The sequence below is a fragment of the Gigantopelta aegis genome, chromosome 6 (genome assembly GCF_016097555.1).
Source record: "Gigantopelta aegis isolate Gae_Host chromosome 6, Gae_host_genome, whole genome shotgun sequence".
In the NCBI taxonomy this organism is placed as follows: domain Eukaryota; kingdom Metazoa; phylum Mollusca; class Gastropoda; order Neomphalida; family Peltospiridae; genus Gigantopelta; species Gigantopelta aegis.
The window spans coordinates 92,641,916-92,663,833 of NC_054704.1; the positions used below are offsets into that span (position 1 = coordinate 92,641,916).

At 33.7% G+C, this 21,918-nt stretch overlaps 1 protein-coding gene across 1 annotated transcript in view; it reads right to left on the minus strand.

Moving 5' to 3' along the window:
- Positions 1-4,683: 4,683 nt before the first annotated feature.
- The window catches only part of LOC121375846 (ribonucleoprotein PTB-binding 1-like), a 41,763-nt gene continuing 24,528 nt past the window's right edge, over positions 4,684-21,918 (minus strand). Inside the window, exons 11-16 of the mRNA XM_041503514.1 lie at positions 20,799-20,936; positions 17,390-17,434; positions 16,276-16,473; positions 15,877-16,086; positions 11,202-11,300; positions 4,684-8,630 (exon numbers count right to left, since the gene is read on the minus strand). Of these exons, the coding sequence (XP_041359448.1) occupies positions 8,466-8,630; positions 11,202-11,300; positions 15,877-16,086; positions 16,276-16,473; positions 17,390-17,434; positions 20,799-20,936 (855 nt within the window). The 3' untranslated portion in view covers positions 4,684-8,465. The remainder of the gene's footprint in view (positions 8,631-11,201; positions 11,301-15,876; positions 16,087-16,275; positions 16,474-17,389; positions 17,435-20,798; positions 20,937-21,918) is intronic.

Here is a 21,918-nt window from a genome sequence, read left to right on the forward strand (position 1 = left end):
AAGGCACGAAACTGAAAAATTGTTTCCCATGAAGTTTGAAATCCTATGGCCCAAAATATAACCCCCCCCACCCCCCCCACCCCCCACTCAGCCAGACAGGCATTTGTCTCTCATATTAAGGTGTGCCATAGTAGCAGGTTTACTGTTAAACATACCAGTAAGAGTGAAAACATATTTGGTCCATTACTGATCAAGTTGCTAAGAAAGATGAATTATTCTTTTTATGATTTACAAGCAAAGACTTAGCACTAAATACAAAAAACTAAAATTGTTTTCAAATGCAGGGGCTTTTTATAAAAAAAATTTGTATACAAGTAAGACATTTAAAAAAAAAATTGTTTAACTAAACCACCTAGAGCACATTGATTTATTAATCATTGGCTATTGGATGTCAAGCGTTTGATAAAGACCGCACTAAATACAAAACGAACAAAAATTGTTTTCAAATGCAGGGGCTTTTTATAAAAAAAATTTGTATACAAGTAAGACATTTAAAAAAAAAATTGTTTAACTAAACCACCTAGAGCACATTGATTTATTAATCATCGGCTATTGGATGTCAACTGTTTGATAAAGACCGCACTAAATACAAAAAACAACAACATTGTTTTCAAATGCAGGGGATTTTTATCAAGGTAAAGTTAAAAAATTTGTTTTGTTTGACAAAACCACCTAGAGCACATTGATTTATTAATCAGTGGCTATTGTATGTCAACCATTTGATAATTTTGACAATATTAAAAAGGAAACCCACTACATTTTTCCGTTAGTAGCAAGGAATCTTTTATATGCACCTTCCCACAGACAGGATAGCACATTCTACAGCCTTTAATATACCCAGGGTTCATACACTTCCAGAAGTCTCAATACATTACAGGTATGGAAAGGAATTTTTTATACGGACACTCCATTATATTGTTTATTCAGTGGTTGTTGTCTCAAAGATAAGCTACACCTAATCTAGATATATCACAGTTGTAAAAATGCATAAACAAAAAGATATTGTAGTATAGATATTTTTGTGTGTGCGAGATGCATAGATCAGTGTCTCAATGCTGGATCCCATGTAGCAAAACACTTCATAGCCATAATACATATACATATCGAACCACACTGTGGATATTTTTTTAAGGCATTCATTTATTTTTGATCAAGATACATTTATTTTTGGTCAAGATTTAGAATTATATAACTTTATATAGACGGGGCTTTAGATTGCACCAAGTAAATATTTTTACCTCAGTACCACTGAAATATTGCATTTCAGCAATATCTTGACCAGCTGTTAATAACATTACTATACTAACAAGATCTCAGGGTGCTCAGAACAAACAAAAAAAACCCATATATAAATATATTTTTCAAATAATTATTATTAAATGAAGAAACAAAAAACTTAAAATAATAAATTCCAGGAGGTTAATTCATTTTTCCAGTAGTTTTAAGCACTTTCCAGGATGAAAATAACATTTAAGCATTTTCCAGGATGCGTGCAAACCCTGTATACCAGCCATGGTGCACTGGCTAGAATGCAAGACAAGTCCTCTAGTTATGTAACATTTAATTTATTTGTGTTTCACCACTTTTTTAGTGGTGAAACAAATCACTTTATTCGTCCCCTACCGGTCCAATAGGTTTCATCTCCGTCCTTCCCACGTTTTCCAGATGATTTTTTCAGTCTTTGTGATATTGAGCTGAAATTTGGTGTATAGCTTCATCATGTACTGTTACAGGTCAAGTTTGACTTTCATGGCGATTTACCCATTTTTAATGGAGTTATGGCCCTTGAACTTAGGAGATGTGAAGATTGGTTTTCTGGATTTTTGCAATGCCTGGAGATATCAAAATGAAATTTTGTACATAGCTTTATCATTTGTATATAGCTTTACAGATCAAGGTGAAGTTTCATGGTGATCTACCCACTTTTCAGAGTTATGGCCCTTCAAAATAAGAGATACAAAAAATTGTTGGGCCTGGTAGGGGACATATATTGCTTTAGCAGTACTTTCAAAATGTTAATTTGTGTTATCTTAATGAGAATACTTGGCAAATTAATGTTTTGTTTTGCCTTTTCATGGAAATTATTAAAAGCAAATATCTATTATTGACTGAATCACATCTGGCGTCGTGGTTAGGCCATCGGTCTACAAGCTAGTAGGTACTGGGTTCGGATCCCAGTCAAGGCATGGGATTTTTAATCCAGATACAGACTCCAAACCGTGAGCGAGTGCTCCGCAAGGCTCAATGGGTAGGTGTAAACCACTTGCACCGACCAGTGATCCATAACTGGTAAAACGAATCTAGGAAAAAAAGTCACAGGAAAAAAAAAGTCACAGAAAAAAAAAACAGGAAAAAAAGTCACAATTTTTAATTAAGAGATTTTTGTTAAATGTTCTGTGATTTTAATGTTGGTGGTTTAGGCAGATGTTCCACCCAATACCATGAAGAAATTCTGCCACATTCTTGCGGTCCTCAAAGCGATCAACACACAAGTTGCGAAGACGCTCTTGCAGTTGGACGTAGCGTCGACGAACCTGGCTTCGAGGTGGGTTACCAACCGCATCCTACTGGATGATGGTGCCCACAGTAGCCTGCTCACGTTGAAACCATTTGATAACTCGCCAGATTGATGGGTGGTAGTAGCCTACAAGGTTGAAGAACATGTTGTTCCAACCTTCGCACAAGTTGTTTGTACGCGGATTATATTGTTCATGGTGGCATCATGAACGTTCCACAGGACAGGAGCTTCTGGGTGCTCTCTCTGTAAGTCCGTTATCATAGAACCTCGACAATTACCACTAGATCTTTTGACCCATACCACCACAACTTTGTTTTGCGAGTTGCATGTTTGGTATACATGAACCTCTCATGACAGATTTTGTGACCACCCTTATTGCTATGAATAACTTCCATATTAAATAAACTTCCGATATCAGCAAGCTGGAGAATATATCTATATATAGTGAAACACATTTAACCTTAGGCATTTTATAAATCATTTACAATAGGAAGCCCTTAGTTTAAATCTATCCTTATCAGTAAGCTAGACCCAAGCATCACCCCTGCACAATATGAAGACTTTCTTTAATCCTGCCTAATTGACCCTAATTAATAAGTGTAACAATTAGTCACCACCCATGCACAATATGAGGCCTCTTTCTTGTGATTTTTTTTCCTATACTAAATTGTGACTTTTTTTCTGTGACTTTTTTCCAGCCACCGGTAAAACAAAGGCCATGGTTTGTGCTATCCTGCCTGTGGGAAGTGCAAATAAAAGATCCCTTGCTGCCTGTCGTAAGAGTAGCCTGTGGCGACAGTGGGTTTCCTCTAAAAAAATACCTGTCAGAATGACCATGTTTGACGTCCAATAACCGATGATAAGATAAAAAATCAATGTGTTCTAGTGGTGTCGTTAAATAAAACAAACTTTACTTTTTGATTGAATCATTGATCTTATAAATACAATTTAACTTGTTTCTCATTTTATGATTAGGTTGCCTTTAACATTCGACTACCTGAAGATGTACATCACTAATTTTTATGGTCCAAAATGTGTAATAATTGGACAAAGTCCATTACTTTGTCATCAGAGATGTGAACTGAACAAAACGAAAATCTTGCTCTCCATTAAAATTGTTTTAAAAAAAAGTCAGTGTAGTAACTTTAATTTTATACTCAAAGGCAAAAGTTATTGTGACATGGATTGTTTGGAGTAATAAATTTGTGAATGGATTTATGGATATAAAGCAGAGAAAATGTGCATGAAACAGCTCAAAGAAATGCAACCAAGCAGTTGTTGCAGCGATTGCATGCATTCAGTCGCAAATCATTGCCACTCTGTGCAGCCTTCAGAAGTCAGAAAAACACAATTAGTGAACTGTTTGATGCAATTTCGTCATGCCACGTCTCGGTGAAAATGACAGATGGCGAGTCAAGGGATGCTTGAATCTGGCACCTCGAAGCGTGACATCAAACGTCAATTCAACGTCCACAGTAACATCATATGGTAACGATATCAACAAAACCACCAGGTCATGGACCGTCCCCGTAGCGGCCGACCACCTGTGACAACCCATCGCTAAGACACATGGATCTGAACCACGGATTTGCGAAACAGGTTCCAGCCAGTAACCCTCACAGCCTGTACCATCCCTTTCTCCAGCATTTAGTGGCCTCAATGAGACGACGGTGCCAGGCCTGTATCAATGCTCACGGTGGACACACTCGCTACCGACTGTGAATTTCACTCTGGACCCCCTCTAGTGATGTGGCTCATTTGCATATGGCAGGTGCGCCCATTTCATGGACTATTGCTCGTTTCCATACCTTCGGACATTTCTCTTTCCATGTTATAACATTTCATACACGGCATTAAAAACTTATCATCAATTATCTTTGTCTTTTGTGTGTCACAATAACTTACCTTTTAGTATATTTAGTTTGATATAAAAGTGGACCATAATATTTTCAGTAAATTGATAGATCAATTTGTCGAATATTTATTAATTCTAAAGGCGTGTCTTGTATATTTAACATAATTACATTAACATGTAGTCATTAGAGGAAACCCACTACATTTTTCCATTAGCAGCAAGGGATCTACGTTTCCCACAAGCGACAAGCAGTAGATGACTGAACACCTGTACAATAATCTTAACTAGAAATAAAAGAGCAAACCATTCAATAGTTTATATTTTTATTTTATGAGTTACAATTTGTTTGAATTATTATAGACTGAACATGTTAATGAATGGTACGACTGAATGTAACAAGAAGATATTAAAAGATCAAATGTGTAACTAGAGACTGATGGGGGTGGAGGAACAAATACGATCAAATAGAAAATTAAAAAATAGCATTGTAGCAAACATTGTTAAAAAAAAATTCTTATGGCCAAATTAATTGTTTCATAAATAACCATAGCAGAAATGGGAAAACAAAGGGAATCAAGTCCTTTAATTCTAATAAAACAGGAAATTGGTAAAGGCAACAAACGAAAACAAATAAACTTCCAGTTCACAGATATATCACAAGAATTCCATACTAATTTACAGATCTTAAAACATATTATTCTTTTTCTTTTCAAAATCATATTAACTATATTAAATGTAATGTCAGTGTTGGGCTATGAAGGTGACATGCTGTGTATTTTCGAAGAAAATTGATAAAACTGTACAAGCCTTCAGTTCTCAGATTAGTGAACTTTTATTTATACATCACTGTGGTGACCATGATGCTATGAAAAACTGTTTTAAGCATGATCACAGCAATGCAGAGTATACCGATGAAAAACAAATTATGTATCACTGGAATGCCTTACTGATTAACAAAAAGAAAAGAAAAGTAAATCAATTTTCCTACTGTTATTTGTCTCATTCACATGAACATAACATCTCACAAACAATATTATTAATGGAGCATGGAATGACAGAAAAAGATAAAGGATTGAAAGATGGAACAAAGAATGATCACAAGAAAACAATATATCTCCAAATGTTCATGTAATAAAATACACAATGTATAATACAATTTTAAAGACAAAAAACAAACAAAAACCCAAAGAAAAAACAACAGTAATGATGGATGCAAAGAAATACAAAAATTTTAAATGACCATAAAATCTATGCATGTATAAAATGGATGCTATGATGCACAAAAACCCAAACAAAAAATAATACTATTTTCCAAACCATGTGCAACTTAAAATATTAAACTATTTACATAAGTGAACAAAATAAAGATTTTCAATCTAATAGGTGCACAGATGTTTTGTATTTTTAATAAAACTATATTTTTTCCAAAACAATTTAAATGGACTTACCATCAGTGAAAATAATAAAATATCTATGGCACTGAATGCAAATCTAACATCAAAGTATCTGGTCCCGTTATGGAAATCATGCTCCACTACAACCATGGAAGTACATAAAGACAATAAAAGAACAGCGGCACTACCAAACTGGTCAAATTGGTAGGAAAACTAAATTATATTAAACAATGTATCTAGACAACCGAATTGGCCAATTTGTGTAATACATTTATAGTAGCCCTGATGTCTTTTTAAGACATACATTATCAGTCGCTCATAATAATGGGTTTACTTGTTGAATTTTATTTTTTTAAATGGACAAAAAAAAAAAAAAAAAAAGACAGAAAAAAGGTTAAATGTAGTCACATGGAAATAGAAGATACAATTTGGTGACTAAGATCAAAAGGTTACAAAGGAAAAGCAGGATTCCAACTACTGCATATTATCCTTTTTAGTTCCTTCCATTAAACTTAGAGTAGCCTACAATTGCCAACATTAAGCAACTTCATAAATCATCTTTTTGAAAATATCTATACGCCAAAACAGCCCAAAATTTCAGTATCCTGAATTGAGCAAAAAGGACATCTACCTCAATGCCAATAAATTGGGTGCTGAACTGTTAAATTGTGTAACTTTTATTTGAGAGATTATTTTATTACCAAATCATTAACATGTTACAATGGACATCTTTTTGTCATATGTACAGTCAGTGTTTATATCAACTTTGTCCAATACCGTAACAATTAATTTCCTGCTACCAGTGAAACATTAATTATGATTATCTTGTTATTTACATATTGCTGGCTTTTAAAACTTTCCATGTGGATGAAAACATTTAATTTGCTAATTAATATACAAAGTGGCAACAACATTTAGTATTTGGCTAATACAATTTTCATTAGCCAGTTAGGAATAATTTTCAAGGAAAAGCAGCTACATATGTGAAAATTGGCCGACCAAAATTCTTCCCAGTGTAAGGGACATACTTCCTGCCAGTACTATGTTTCTTGCAACTCACGAAACTTTACTGTATACTGAATAAAATGAATCGAATCACTTGATATAACTAGAATGGCAAAGCCATGGTGGGTCACATGTCAAATACTGACTAATTTCAGACCAGAAGGTAGGAAGCATTAGTTCAACACCCAATTCCTTTAACATCATGTAATACATTCCCTAAGATCATTTCACTGGGAGCATAACAATTAATTACAATAGTTTCCTTACAAGCTTACAATTAAGTTTCTTTATATTTGTTAACAAATTTCTACCTTGCTCTACCTTATGAACGCAAAACATTCCCAACATATACTAGAATGTCTTTAAATATAGGATATATAGTCATAAACTTTAACCCAATATTAACCTGACGAACCAAATGTTGACACGTTCAAACGGCCAGACAGAAATGGTCGCATTATGTGTTACGAGACAAAAAAAGAAGAAAAAAAAGAATTAGGCAATCAATTACATTTTCCATTCACCACAATGTTTAAAAAAAGATGTGGATGCCAACCAGACGTTGAAACACCTATTACCCAAATTATGTAACGTATCAATACCACACAACACTCATACTACACATTCTTAAATATGAAGATGTTTATAAAAACTGACTCAGACGGGATAACAATAATGAGAATGTACTGAACTATATTTAACAGCCATAACCGTATATTTCTGTATACATCTATTATCCCACCAAACCTTGCTATAAAGGTTATGCTATGTAATCTGTTTATGAAGGGCCCTTTCTGCATACAAATATATGATGACTGTATCTGATCTTTTTCCATTAATTTTTTGTGGATTTGGCAAACTACAAAATGGTTCCTTCTTTTTTTTTTCGTGGGGAGGGAGATGGGAGGTGTTGCTATTTTATTTATTTATTAATTAAACAAATAAAGAAGCAAATTGTACAATAAAATAACACATTTCTATTATTTCATAAACTTTTTATCCGATTCCTCTCCCCTGTGAAAAAAGAAGAATTTATTGACGAAAAGTACTTTTGTGAAGGCAGAGATGGAATATACATGTAATAGCTAAATCTTCTTAAAAAGACACATTTTGTAGATCCTTTGGGCGACCTTTATATACAAGTTTGATTATCCGTTATAGACAAATTTGATTATTCACACAACTTAATAAATCAAATACACAGACATACACAGACCTACATAAAAGAAATAATCTACATGCACACATGAAATTGACAATCTGATTGTTCACAAAGTGCCTGGTATTAAATTACTATACAATTAACGCCTGCAGAAGGCACCATTCAGCCCATTCATTCTGGCTCGATTAACCCTTGATGTCTTGAAATACAGCGGACACTACAGATGATCACAATAATTAAGACGATGATACACAACAATTTTCCCACAAAAATATATACCCTCATAGAACGAAAATATGCACCATACCTAAGATTAAAGATCACAAGTTCTGCAACAGAAACCGATTGCCATTGTTATGATAGAATGACGAATCTTACAACATACACTCTCCAAGACCTAGAATTTGACACATTCTGACCACAGGTATATAGGCTAGTTCGTTTAAATAACAACCTATGTACAGTTATCATCTTGTAACTACACACTGATTGGCTAGGAACCGACATGAGCAATATTTTTTAAAATGATGACTAATCGGAAAACTTGTCGTCCAGTTTCTGTCGTTTGATGTATGACGTGGCGTAGTGACCACCGATTCCCTGTGAGTGCTGACCTATCACGTAGTCTCCCTCGGGGCTCGGTTCTGGTGGCGGAAGTAGATGACTGTAGCTTCGTTTCTGTCCTATGGGAGTGTTCTGCAAAAGATAAACATGGGCTTATGCTTGGCACACACCTACCGATTAATGCAGACTTCACAGTTGTGTCAGTGGTTATTTGGTAGATGTGTGCAGGGCAAAGATGCGACACAGAGTTCGACAAATCCGCTAGCCCGACGCCTGTGACTAGTGGTTTTTAAGTTCGGGCTAGTGAGAAACTCCCCTCCTTATCGCTCGATTGTGTTTGGGGTTTTTTCTTTTTCTCGGCTGAAATTTCGTTTAATAAATTTGATTGTGATGTTTGTCATCAAATAATATCAACAACGCAATCAGTATACAATAATAATCCACCTTAACTAGGTCTGCAAACTGCAGTAACATGCTATCTCTACATCGCCACAGTTACAGCATACATTGTTTACTTTTCCCTTTCAAGTTTCTGGCACAGGAAATAAGTAATGACATGCGTGTTTTGATTGGTTGGACACGTCACGTGGTAGTTAATCTCGCACTTATGTTTTAGGCTAAGAACTTGGAAATCGCCAATTGCGACGACAGGTTAATCTCATTCAAGTAAACCCCAGTCATGCTTTGAATTTCAGTGTTTGTTTTATTTACCTATTGTTTTCCAATTTAACACTTCACTGACACGTGGTTATCGGCAATCAGGAAAACAATTTACTTTAATGGTAACCGCACATGCAATGACTCTGCTTGGCCTATTACGTGTAGCGGTCTGGATAATGCGTCACAGCTGCCGATACCTATGATACCGATGATACCTTTTTTGTTCATCAATTAACAACGGATTAGATGTCGCCGTTATATTCTTTTGATATCGGTCTGACACAGGATAATGCCTTGTATTTGAGCAATTGGCATCACCGTTCGTGGCGACATAAATAGTAGGACCCTAAATGTATGACCCACTACCGAATACACTGAACCATCTATTACCGTGTGTCACACTGTCGTACCCTCATTTAAATTTAATTATTTTGATAGTGGGTTTAGATATCAACCATGAGTTTGCTCAATTATTTTTCCCTGGGTGGAGGGCAAAAGCGCAAACGGAACAATGACAGTGGATCACACTTGACAAAAAACCAAATGTACAACAAAAAACTGAAAGTTACAACATGATTTAAGTGTTTGTTTTATTTTACTGTATACTCGTAAATGTTTAATGTTACAAAAATTATATAAAAATCCAGTTATAATTGATCAAGAATTTGGGCTAGTGCTTTATCTTGGTGGGCTAGTGGTTTTCACAAACCCACTAGCCCTGTGGCTAGTGACTTTTCAAAATATTTGTCACACTCTGTGCGACAGTAGCGTATAATCTCCAGTGTTGCCTCATTTAGACTGTCGCATTGGCTGTAGTTCAGGTGCACATTTTCAAACTAGGTGTGTGCCAAGCTTTAGATTGCATCAAAGTCAAGGTGATAAACGGTGTGTCCAAAACATCATGCTCAGATTAAAGTATAAACATGCTGACCTCAAAAAACCACAGAAATGTTAAGCTTTAATTATATAAATCAAAGGGCGGGAATTCTTCTCGGATCCACGGTTTTCTACCCCCGGACCCCTCTAGATGTCCTTTTTTTTTTTTTACAATTCACCAATTCCCACCCCTGATAAATAACTTCTGAATATATGCACAACTCTATCTGTCCAAATTAGTGAGGATCTGAAGCCCTGATATACCATATATGAAATTTCAGAGTTTAATAACACAAAGTAATTTTGTTGTTACTGAAAGATAAGAAATATTTGTTTAATGATACCCCACAAGATTGTTATATCGGCTGTTATCAGACAATGTATGGATGTATCACAAAACAGGCATGGTGATCACTCATTCCCAGAGGTGGATCGGGGGCCCTAAATTTTAATACATAATTTTATTATATATTAATTTTCATTTTTTTTTTTTTACAATCCCCTCCAAACCTCCCCCAAAGTTCCACTGGCATTCCTCCTCATGTCATTGGGGGCCCCCCATAATGGATTTTCTGGATCCGCCACCGATTCCCAAACATCCGCTCATGAATGCTGTCGTGTAATAAATAACATTGTCTTCCTTATTTTCCATTAAAGTTTGAAACGTTTAGCATAGGTATTTTGGAAGATGATTTGTGATGCTTATGTAAAAGCAAAAGTAAGAATAAACCTTTTGGCTCCTTATTAGGAATAATAAGTATTCAGTGAAATGAATTTAAACTCTATACCTCATAGTTAATCATTTTACTGTAAAGTTGATCTTTACTTATAAAGGAAATGTTTTATTTAACGACGCAGTTAGCATATTTTATTTACAGTTACATGGCGTCGGACATATGGTTAAGGACCACAGATATTGAGGGAGGAAACCGGTTGTCGCCACTGCATGGGCTACTCTTTTCGATTAGCAGCAAGGGATCTTTTATATGCACCATTCCAAAGACAGGATAGCACATACCATGGCCTTTGATGTACCAATCGTGGTGCACTGGCGGGGATTGATCCCAAACTGACTGCGCATCAAGCGAGCGCTTTACCACTGGACTACATCTTGCTTCCATCTTTACTTATAACACTCCACATATCATAGAGTATTTGATATCTTACCAACAATGAATTCCCGGCCGGAGGAGTGTAAGAGGTGGATTCACCAGTCATTTGGGGAGCTTGTCCCATCATCGTGTCTTGTACGTTTTTAGCATTGGCCTGAAGAAAAAAACAAAAACAAATCCTTAAAACAGTAACACAATAAAACAAACTCCTTAAATATTTAATTTTAAAAATGTTAACATGAATTTTAAAATGCAATCTGACAGAAAGATGAACTAGAAACTCATTAAAACAGGGCTTTTTAATCAAGCTCGCAACAGACGTTTTCGACAATGTGCAATTGTAGTTTCATTCAACAAAACTTGCTCAGATCGAACATGCTTGATTGAAGCAATTTAGTCGGATTCAACTTATGTATGTTTTTGTGGCCTGCAAATAAAATTGCATATTGTTGCAATGGTCTATGGCAAGCTTTATGCAACAGTTACAACAGTTATAGTGACAGACCCTAGTTTTTAAACACTACGACATATTTTTGACAACTAAAATCAGATTTTACTTAGATTTTGTTATTTAGATTATCCATTTCCACACATCCTTGGGTTTCGGGTCATCCTGGTGTTTATAATATCATGAAATGTATTGTTCGTATTTTTAAAAATGCACGTGTCTATCTCAGAAGTAATGGCTAAGAAGACGAGCTCTAGTCTACTTTTTAAGGGCATTTCCCCCATTTCAATGTCACAGACTCTTCTTTCACTCTGTTGTATCTTTATCCAAATGTGTTACATGCTTATAGATTAACAAAACTTAATTTTCACTGTCACAGACTCTTCTTTCACTCTATTGTATCTTTATCCAAATGTGTTACATGCTTATAGATTAACAAAACTTAATTTTCACGGGTTGAAACTAGGGTCTGCGACTTTAATACAAAATTTGTTAAGTCTGTAGATTTATTTTTAAACAGGCACAATTATTAGCAATCTATTTAGCGCTCCTGACTCAGATCTGTGCAATCTACAAGACAGATTAATTTAAAGGTTATACCCATTGATAAAATAAACAAAATAAACTCAATTATCACACAAAAGTTTTAAAAACAAAACAAAATAATGAACAATGGATGCCAAAACCTTTAGCTAGCTATTAGTCAGCAATCATCTTATTTACTAGTGTGATAAACCAATGTAAATCATAAAACTAACCAGATTTAAACAGATATCTCAATTAAACGGTTCCAGCATCCACAAAAATAATAGGGGTGGGATTTAGCTCAGTCGGTTTAGTGCTTGCTTGAGGTGCTTGTTTGTACCTGTATTTGCCGCCCCCCCCCCCCCCCCCCCCCCCCCCCCCCCCGGTAGGAGACAGATTCATTAAACCATCTATCATATAGACAAATGCATTTAAACTATTATGTTTTCAGAAATACTAGACCATTTCCAACCAAATTTATTTGATAGTTGCTCTCACCCATGGAAAACCCAAAACCATGAATTTGGTCATTTTAATCCCCCTAGGAAAATGGGTGCCCCACACTCCATGTGTTTGGTAGTTGTGGTCAGCAATTTACTCAGGTGACTGTTTAGATCTATTTTGTATCATGCATAAGTGTTCAACACTGGATACACATTATGTATACGGTACATATCAAATTTTAATTAGGGCTCACATGTTGATGTTTGTTTCTTTGGGTTTAAAACATTTTTTAGATGAATGGACAATTTTTTTTTTTTTTACAATTGTGACCGTGTGAAGCACTATGGCAAGTATCTTGTGTCACAATAAATTACGGAAATGCATAAAATCCTTTTTACTATTGCTATTATTCTAATATCAGTGTTCTGTGGTTTCTGCCAGAGGGTATGAAGGGTAAAATTATGTACCATAAAATCTTGAGAATTAATGGATATGTTTCAATAATTTTTAGAATGATTATAGTAAGATAGCTGCTGCTTAAAGTGTGTACATGAAATACAGTGTCCAATTTAAAAAGATTCCAAACGTCATAACCACCTAGTAGCGGCAGTTATGATGTGGAGTTTTCAAGTACCCTCAAATTATTGATTACTGGTGTCCTTTACTTTTGACCGTATGACCCAAAAGTTGCATGCACACAGCAAATAGTTTCCAGTTTTACATACCTTACCATGGTAACCAATAGTTTGCATTGGTTACCATGGTAACAGTTTCGATCTGGGTACCATGGTAACATATAGTTTTGAACTGGTTACCATGGTAACAGAATTAATAAGCTTCATATATCTTTTCTACAGGCATAGTACAATTATGTCACTATACATTGTTGTTTTTTCTCAGTCCTTGAAAATGATATTTTTTTAGAAATTTTCTGTTTTGCATTGGTTACCGTGGTAACAGAATTCACAATTTTCACCCATCTCTTGTAAACAGCTGGGAGCTTATTATTACATCATTATACAGTGATTTGTATTCAAATAAATTCATTTAAAACATTTCATATGGGAAACGGTTCCTCTTTTTGCATTGGTTACCATGGTAACAGAATTAATTAATTGGCTGTCTACTTAATTCTTTTTCTAAATCGAGTAGTATGGTTAATAGATCACACCATAGACTTAAATTAAAAGCAAAATATTAATTTTTAATTAAAGTTTTCATAATTATTAATGAAAATATGGTATATTGAAATTTGCAGGTGTTGCCATGGTAACATAAATAATATAACTGACTATAAAATGTTAGCCTTACATAGGTGGATATTCTTAGTATATATGTGTGTAATTTCATGCTGAAATGTCAACTGATTTTAATAATATTACCAGAAATGTATAATAGTTAATGTTGGAAATTATGTTCATAATTTACAAAAATGTGTTGATAGCGCATCTGACTCTATTTTTCTGAAATAAAACGTGGTTGTCAACTTAATTTTTCTTTACATCAAGCAGTATGGTTAATAAATCACAGCATAGACTTAAATTAAAAGAAAAATATTAGTTTTTAATTAAAGTTTTCATAATTATTAATGAAATATGGTATATTGAAATTTGCAGGTGTTGCCATGGTAACATAAATAATATAACTGACTATAAAATGTTAGCATTACGTAGGTGGATATTCTTAGTATATATGTGTGTAATTTCATGCTGAAATGTCAACTGATTTTAATAATATTACCAGAAATGTATAATAGTTAATGCTGGGAATTATGATCATAATTTACAAAAATGCGATGATAGCCGAATGCGCATCTGACCCTATTTTTCAGACAAACCGCGGTTGTCGACGTAATTTTTTCTTTACATCAAGCAGTATGGTTAATAAATCACAGCATAGACTTAAATTTAAAAAAAAGAAAAGTTTTTAATTAAAGTTTTCATAATTATTAATGAAAATATGGTATATTGAAATTTGCAGGTGTTGCCATGGTAACATAAATAATATAACTGACTATAAAATGTTAGCCTTACATAGGTGGATATTCTTAGTATATATGTGTGTAATTTCATGCTGAAATGTCAACTGATTTTAATAATATTACCAGAAATGTATAATAGTTAATGTTGGAAATTATGTTCATAATTTACAAAAATGTGTTGATAGCCGAATGCGCATCCGACCCTATTTTTCAGAAAAAACGCGGTTGTCAACTTAATTTTTTCTTTACATCAAGCAGTATGGTTAATAAATCACAGCACAGACTTAAATTAAAAGAAAAATATTAGTTTTTAATTAAAGTTTTCATAATTATTAATGAAAATATGGTATATTGAAATTTGCAGCTGTTGCCATGGTAACATAAATAATATAACTGACTATAAAATGTTAGCGTTACGTAGATGGATATTCTTAGTATATATGTGTGTAATTTCATGCTGAAATGTCAACTGAATTAATAATATTACTAAAAATGTATAATAGTTAATGTTGGACATTATCTTCATAATTTACAAAAAAGCGTTGATGACAGTATGTGCATTGCACCCTATTATTCTGAAAAAAATGGCAGTCTGCTTAATTTTTTCTTTAAATCAATCACTATGCTTAATAAATCACAGCATACACTTAAATTAAACAAAAAATAGTAGTGTTTTATTCATGTTTTCTTAATTATTAATGAAAAAATTGTATATTGAAATTTGCAGCTGTTGCCATGGTAACATAAATAAAATAACCATCTACAAAATGCTATCATTACGTAGGTGGATCATTATGGTATATATGGGTGTAATTTCATGTTAAAATGCCCATGGATTTTAATAAAATTACTAGAAATGTAGAACAGGTGAAAATTCTTTAAATTTAGCAAAAAGAATGCGGCAGGATAAGGGTTAATTTAAAAGGGACAGACCCTAGTTTTTAAAAACTACAGCATATTTTTCACTATTAGAGCCATTTATGATCACTGAAATCAAACATTACTTACATTTTATTGTTTAGATTATCCATTTCCATAGAACCGAAGTGTTTCTGGTCATCCTGTTGTTTTAATACCACAAAATGCATTTTTCATATGATCTATTTTGTAAGGATATTTCCCGGTTTTAACGTCACAGACTCTTCTTTCACTCGTTTGTAACTTTATCCAAATGTGTTACAGGTTTGTATATTAACTAACCTTAGTGTCCATTTTTACGAGTTGAAACTAGGGTCTGCACCTTTAAAATCTATGTGAATCAGACAATGTAATGAAAATTAATCACAAATTTGATCTTGTTTTGTTTAAATTATTTGTTCACTGCGACGTTACCTGCAGGCTCTGGCCAAAGCTGTAGTTGTATTGTGTGTTACTAGTGCTATAGCTGGCATAGCCGGAGTCGTGGTTGGTGCTGGGAGTTCGAAACAGACCTGTAGAATCGTAGACCTGTCCAAACGAAGGATGTTTCGAGCTGTAATTCTTCAACTTGGGGCCTGCTGATATTGTTGCACTACCAATATTCGTAGCGGTCACATAGGCTTGCTGCAAATATACAAATATCATCAACCATCATCCACAAATCTTCACATATCTCTGAGATAATACAAAATGACAGAAACTAAACTTTATCCATGGAAAGATACATATAACTGCTATCTATGTCAGACCAAACCACTGCGACAGGTTTGGGGAAAATGAACTTGAATAAAATCATGCTTGTGGTATACATACATTGTAAGTGTTAGCATCCATATTTCCTTGAGTTTGCTGTTGTTGTTGCTGCTGCTGTTGTTGTTGTTGCTGCTGCTGCTGCTGTTGCTGTTGTTGTTGTTGTTGCTGCTGTTGCTGCTGTTGCTGCATCTGCTGATTGTTGTATGTGTTGGTGTAATCTGTCGTGTAGTTGTAGTTTTGGTCGTATCCACTGTACATCTAAAAAAAAAATAAAAAAAATAATTGGCCTATCTTTAGCATAACAATTTAACTATCAGTATTGGTAATATCCACAAATAGGTAACTTTATGAAACAATATTCAGCCTATCCATAAAGCAAATTTATTGTATTGTAGGCCTGGATAGAAGTACTGAAAAAAGAAAAACCCAACGATTTTTAGAGTACTGCTAAAACATTACATTTAATTCAGTTATTATTGGCATACGCCATCTTGTCTAATAACTGGTTATTACAATTTAGAGTAATCTAATGATGGTAGCAGGTATGTTTTCTAATACTTTAGAATCTAAACCTCTATCAACTCAATTAGCATTCGATAACTGGTATATACCATCTTCTTAGATAAATGCTCAAACAAGTAGCCTAAAAGATGGCAGAAGGTGTTTTCTAACACTGTGAATATTACCATATGTTATTTGAAACTTAGGATTATATCTGCTTATTAAACAATGTGCATATATTTCCTTAAAGGGACATACCCTAGTTTTTAAACACTAAGGCATATTTTTGACTATTATAGCTGTTTTTGGTAACTGAAATCATGCTTTACTTAGATTTTATGGTTTAGTTATCAATTTCCGTACATGCGAAAATGTTTTTGGTCTTCCTGGTGTTTTTAATATCACAAAATGCATTTATCATATTTTTAAAAACGCACGTGCATCTGAGACATAACAGTTATGAAGTTGAGTTTTAGTCTATTTTTAGAGGGTATTTCACCATTTCAAAGTCACAGACTCGTGTTTCAGTCAATTGTAACTTTATCCAAATGTGTTATAGATTTGTAGATTAAATAAACTTAGTGTTAATTTTCACGGGTTGAAACTAGGGTCTGTCCCTTTAAACATTCATTTCCTTTTTGATATTTAAGTAATGGAAACTGTTACACTTTACCTGGCTATAATACTGTTCGGTGTATTGAGCATATTCCCGAGCTTCCTGCAATGAAAAAGATGGATATTTCATAAAAAAATAGCAGTCACAACAAACAAGACTGCAGTAATATTTTCTACAACAACGCTAAAGAGTAAACCCAAATTTGACGAAAGTATCTGACCGTACCTTGGTGTAACTACCAACATTTTTCATATGCAGTGAGAGAAATGAGGCACCACATTAAATCCTAGAAAAAGGGATGTACAGAAATTCCTAGAAAACTAGAGTGGAAAAGAAATGGAAAAGCCTCATCAGTTCACAGAAAACAGATTTGAGACAAATGGAGAGGTCGGTGCTACCATTTTAATTCACGGAAATCAAGCTAGAGAAATGAAATACATGTATGTGAAAGAATTTAGAAATACATGTAGAATACCATTTTAATTCACAGAAAATGGAGACAGGATATACATCTATCTACATGGATCACAGAATTGTAAGAAAACAAATTGGGAATAGGTTCCAATTCATAGAAAAAGAAGAAGAAAAAAAATGGGGGTCTAAATTAATTCATGGAAATCCCTACTAGTATTAAAACATTCTGTGGTTGAAGGAAAATGGGGCAATAAGTTAGTTCATGAATATACTGAAAGCCTGAATCAAGAATGTGACATCAAGTTGGCAATTTTTATAAAAATAGATACATTTGTTAAGCTTGGGTCGAAAAAAGAAGTTTATATGTCTATGAGGAAATGGGACCGTCTTATGTTTTGCAATCTTCTGGATAGCAAATTGTTAAATTTATCATTACCATTACTGCGAGAATTACATAAGCTTGAACTGGGTTTGTGGTCAACAACAAAACCGGCAGCTAATTTTCCATGGTTTAAAACCTGTTCAGCAGTAATGTAACAATAAAACAATGACAATATATTTCTGGCAATATAATATGGTGGTTGCAATGTTAAAAGAGTTCTGCTAACAATATATAAATTTCACATGGTACCAACTGGTAGTTCCATACAGATAGACCAAGTTGTAATAGCAGACTGCATTAGAACAATCAAACTAATTTGCACTCTGTATCTGTATTTTTGTGTCAAACTGTTAGAATGCTGGGTGTCATGCCAAAGCAAACTGGATGTTGAAGAAGACTTTAACATAAAGAGTTAACGACTTCAGCTTTTTAAGCCGACAATGTAGTACAGAGTTTGGGCGTTCTGTCCGATGTACATGTATGTATGTGTGCGTGGTTGTCAAACGGCCAGACCGTTTTACCTCCAACATGTACACCTTACAGTGATGGGTGCTACAAGCCTATGGCTTGTGTTGAGAACAAGCTGTGGCCCTCTTTGAAAAACTTCACGCATCATTCGGTTCTCTTTACCACTGAAATAACCGAAATGGATCAAACTTGTACTTAAAAAAAAATATGGCTGGAACACGATTAAAACATAAAACAAAATCATGGAGTTTTCTTGAGCTTGTAACACAGTTGGTGGACAATTCCTAAAAAAAATTCTTGCAATATAATTCTCAGAACAGTAAGAAAGATTTAAAAACAAACCATTCTAGAAAGTAGAAATTACCATTAATTATGCTATTTAAATTAAATGAAAAATATTTTTTAAATTACATAATGTACAATAAAAATGTTTTATCAATGAAGAGTGAATTTATGCATGCACATATTATAATAAATATTTTTAATATATGAATTGTTGATTGAATTTTTTTTGTTATCTGAATTTTTTTAAATTAAAAACATTACAACTACTTCACAAAAAGATGAAAAGAACAATTTTTTTTTAACTGTGGTCATATTGAAGTAAAAAACCCCAGAAGACCCCATCCCACATAGGTGACTTTAAAAGCTACTAATCAATTGATGAACAACCATCAGGTATTTCTCTACTGCACTTTCTACACTATTTAAAAGCAATTAGCGAAAAGTATTCAGGCAAAACAAAAAACTTAATCTGTACAATGGGAACCCTATAACTTAACACAACAAAAGATGATTTCACACCCACATAATGCATTTTTAATGTTTCAAAATACATATATTTTTAACAAGGATTAACAGTCAAAAAGATTTAGATTTTGCAAGTAATCAATTTCTTGCGAGTTTATTTCATGTACAGATATATAAATATTAGAATGAAAGTAAAACATTTAAAATTAGCCCAATCGGGTCATGGATATGTTTATTAATAAGGAAGCAAGTACTGAAGTAAAAAAGTTAAACTGTTCTGAAAAAAGAAAGAATATCAATCCCCCCCCTCCAATTCTGAAAGAAAACCCCCCAATTCTTGAACGAACAAAATCTCTTGACTGAAACAACAAAGAATAGTTTTGTACTGCTCATTTTAGTAGCAACAGATTTTATTCGAACTGTGGCTGGCAGTTTTTTTTCTTTCTATCCACTTGCTAACAGGAATAACAATCATTCTGAGAGTACTGCTAAAGCAATACATGTCCCAACAAATTTTCTTATCTCGCAAGTTCAAGAGCCATAACTGTGAAAATTAGAAAGTCAAATCTGATTTGCAACAGTACACAATAAAGATATATATATATTTTTTTTAGCTCAATGTCTTGAGGCATTAAAAAAAGAAAAAAGAGACCGGAATTCTAAATATGGGACAGATGGATAGACAGACAGGCAGACAGACAGAAAGACTGAGATATAATAATGAAACCAAACTGCTGAGATATAAACATACAAAGGCAGATCATTATGTAACATACACAATAAGCCAATATCACCTGTATAAGCTGTTATTATGTCATGGGTACTCAATCTTGTTCAAAAGATGCAAAAGCTTCCAAATGATAATGGAATGGTAGCATCAGATACTGCAGAAGTCATTTCTTTACTTTGATATGTTCTGTTCAGGTAAATTTAGTCTAATAATGGCATGAACCAACATGGAACAACAGTGCTAAAGCATTTCACGTTGGTAAATGACACAGTTCATAAAGGGACATACCCTAGTTTTTAAACACTAAGGCATATTTTGGACTATTATAGCCATTTTTGATAAATTTACTTAGACGTTATGGTTCAGATTATAAATTTCCCTACATTCGAAGTGTTTTTGGTGTTCCTGGTGGTTTTAATATCACAAAATGCATTTATCTTATTTTTAAAAACGCATGTGCATCTGAGAAGTAACAGTTATGGAGTCGAGTTTTAGTCTGTTTTTAGAGGGTATTTCACCATTTCAAAGTCACAGACTTGTGTTTCACTCAATTGTAACTTTATCCAAATGTGTTACAGGTTTGTAGATTAAATAAACTTCGTGTTAATTTTCACGGGTTCAAACTAGGGTCTGTCCCTTTAAATACTGCTCAGAGATATTGCAATGAAAAAAAAAAATGAACAAAAATACCCCAAATAATTTAGCATATTAAATTAGAATACCTGAGCTAATTTGTCTTGAGGATCTACAGAGTCGGGCTGAGCAGACTGAACAGGCTGAGATGGCGCAGTGTTTTCCTGATACTGTCCACAGTAAGCTCCATTAGTACCATACAAATCATAGCCAGACGAGTCACCCTGCTATATTGTTACAAACGCAGAAATAAAAACATACATGTTGTTAGTAGATATATTTTATCTCTCTGTCTATCTGTCCATCTATCTGCCTATTTATCATTATATTATACATTTATTTTATTTAATTTCTATGTGTGTTGTTAGTAGATGTATATTATATCTATGTCTGTCTGTCTGTTTATCTGCCTATTTATCATTATATTATGTATTTATTTTATTTTATTTCTATATATGTTGTTAGCATATATATGTTATATCTACGTCTGTCCATGTATCTACTATTTATCATTCTATTATATATTTACTTTATTTAATTTCTATAGATGTTGGCAAGCCGGTAGATATTTTTTGTTATTTTTATTTAAATGTAGTTTATAAAACCCCTATAAAACAGCTTCTTTTTTGTAGCAAGATTTCAATGCTGTGGCATATTGTTAAAATTGATGATTTAAACAATTGGGAGCAAACAAAGTATTGCAATAAAACAATGTGTAATAAATCAAATCAACCCCTGCAATTGCCCGCAGCAATATTCAATGTTGTGGAGTTTTTCATTCTCTGCTGCATTCTTTTTGCCGCGGACTATATTGGATTTTTTTTTTTTTACAAGATGGATTTTTTCCTTATTGTAAAAAATAAAATATACTTTGTGAACTGAAAACAGATTAAAAATAAATATTAAAACAATAACTGAACCCTTATTACTAAATATCTGAATCTCAGGGCCATCAGGCATGATAGAAAGAAAGAAATGTTTTATTTAATGACGCACTCAACACATTTTATTTACGGTTATATGGCATCAGACATATGGTAAAGGACCACACAGATTTTGTGAGGAAACCTGCTGTCGCCACTACATGAGCTACTCTTTCCGATTAGCAGCAAGGGATCTTTTATTTGCACTTCCCACAGGCAGGATAGCACAAACCATGGCCTTTGTTGAACCATTTATGGATCACTGGTTGGTGCAAGTGGTTTACAC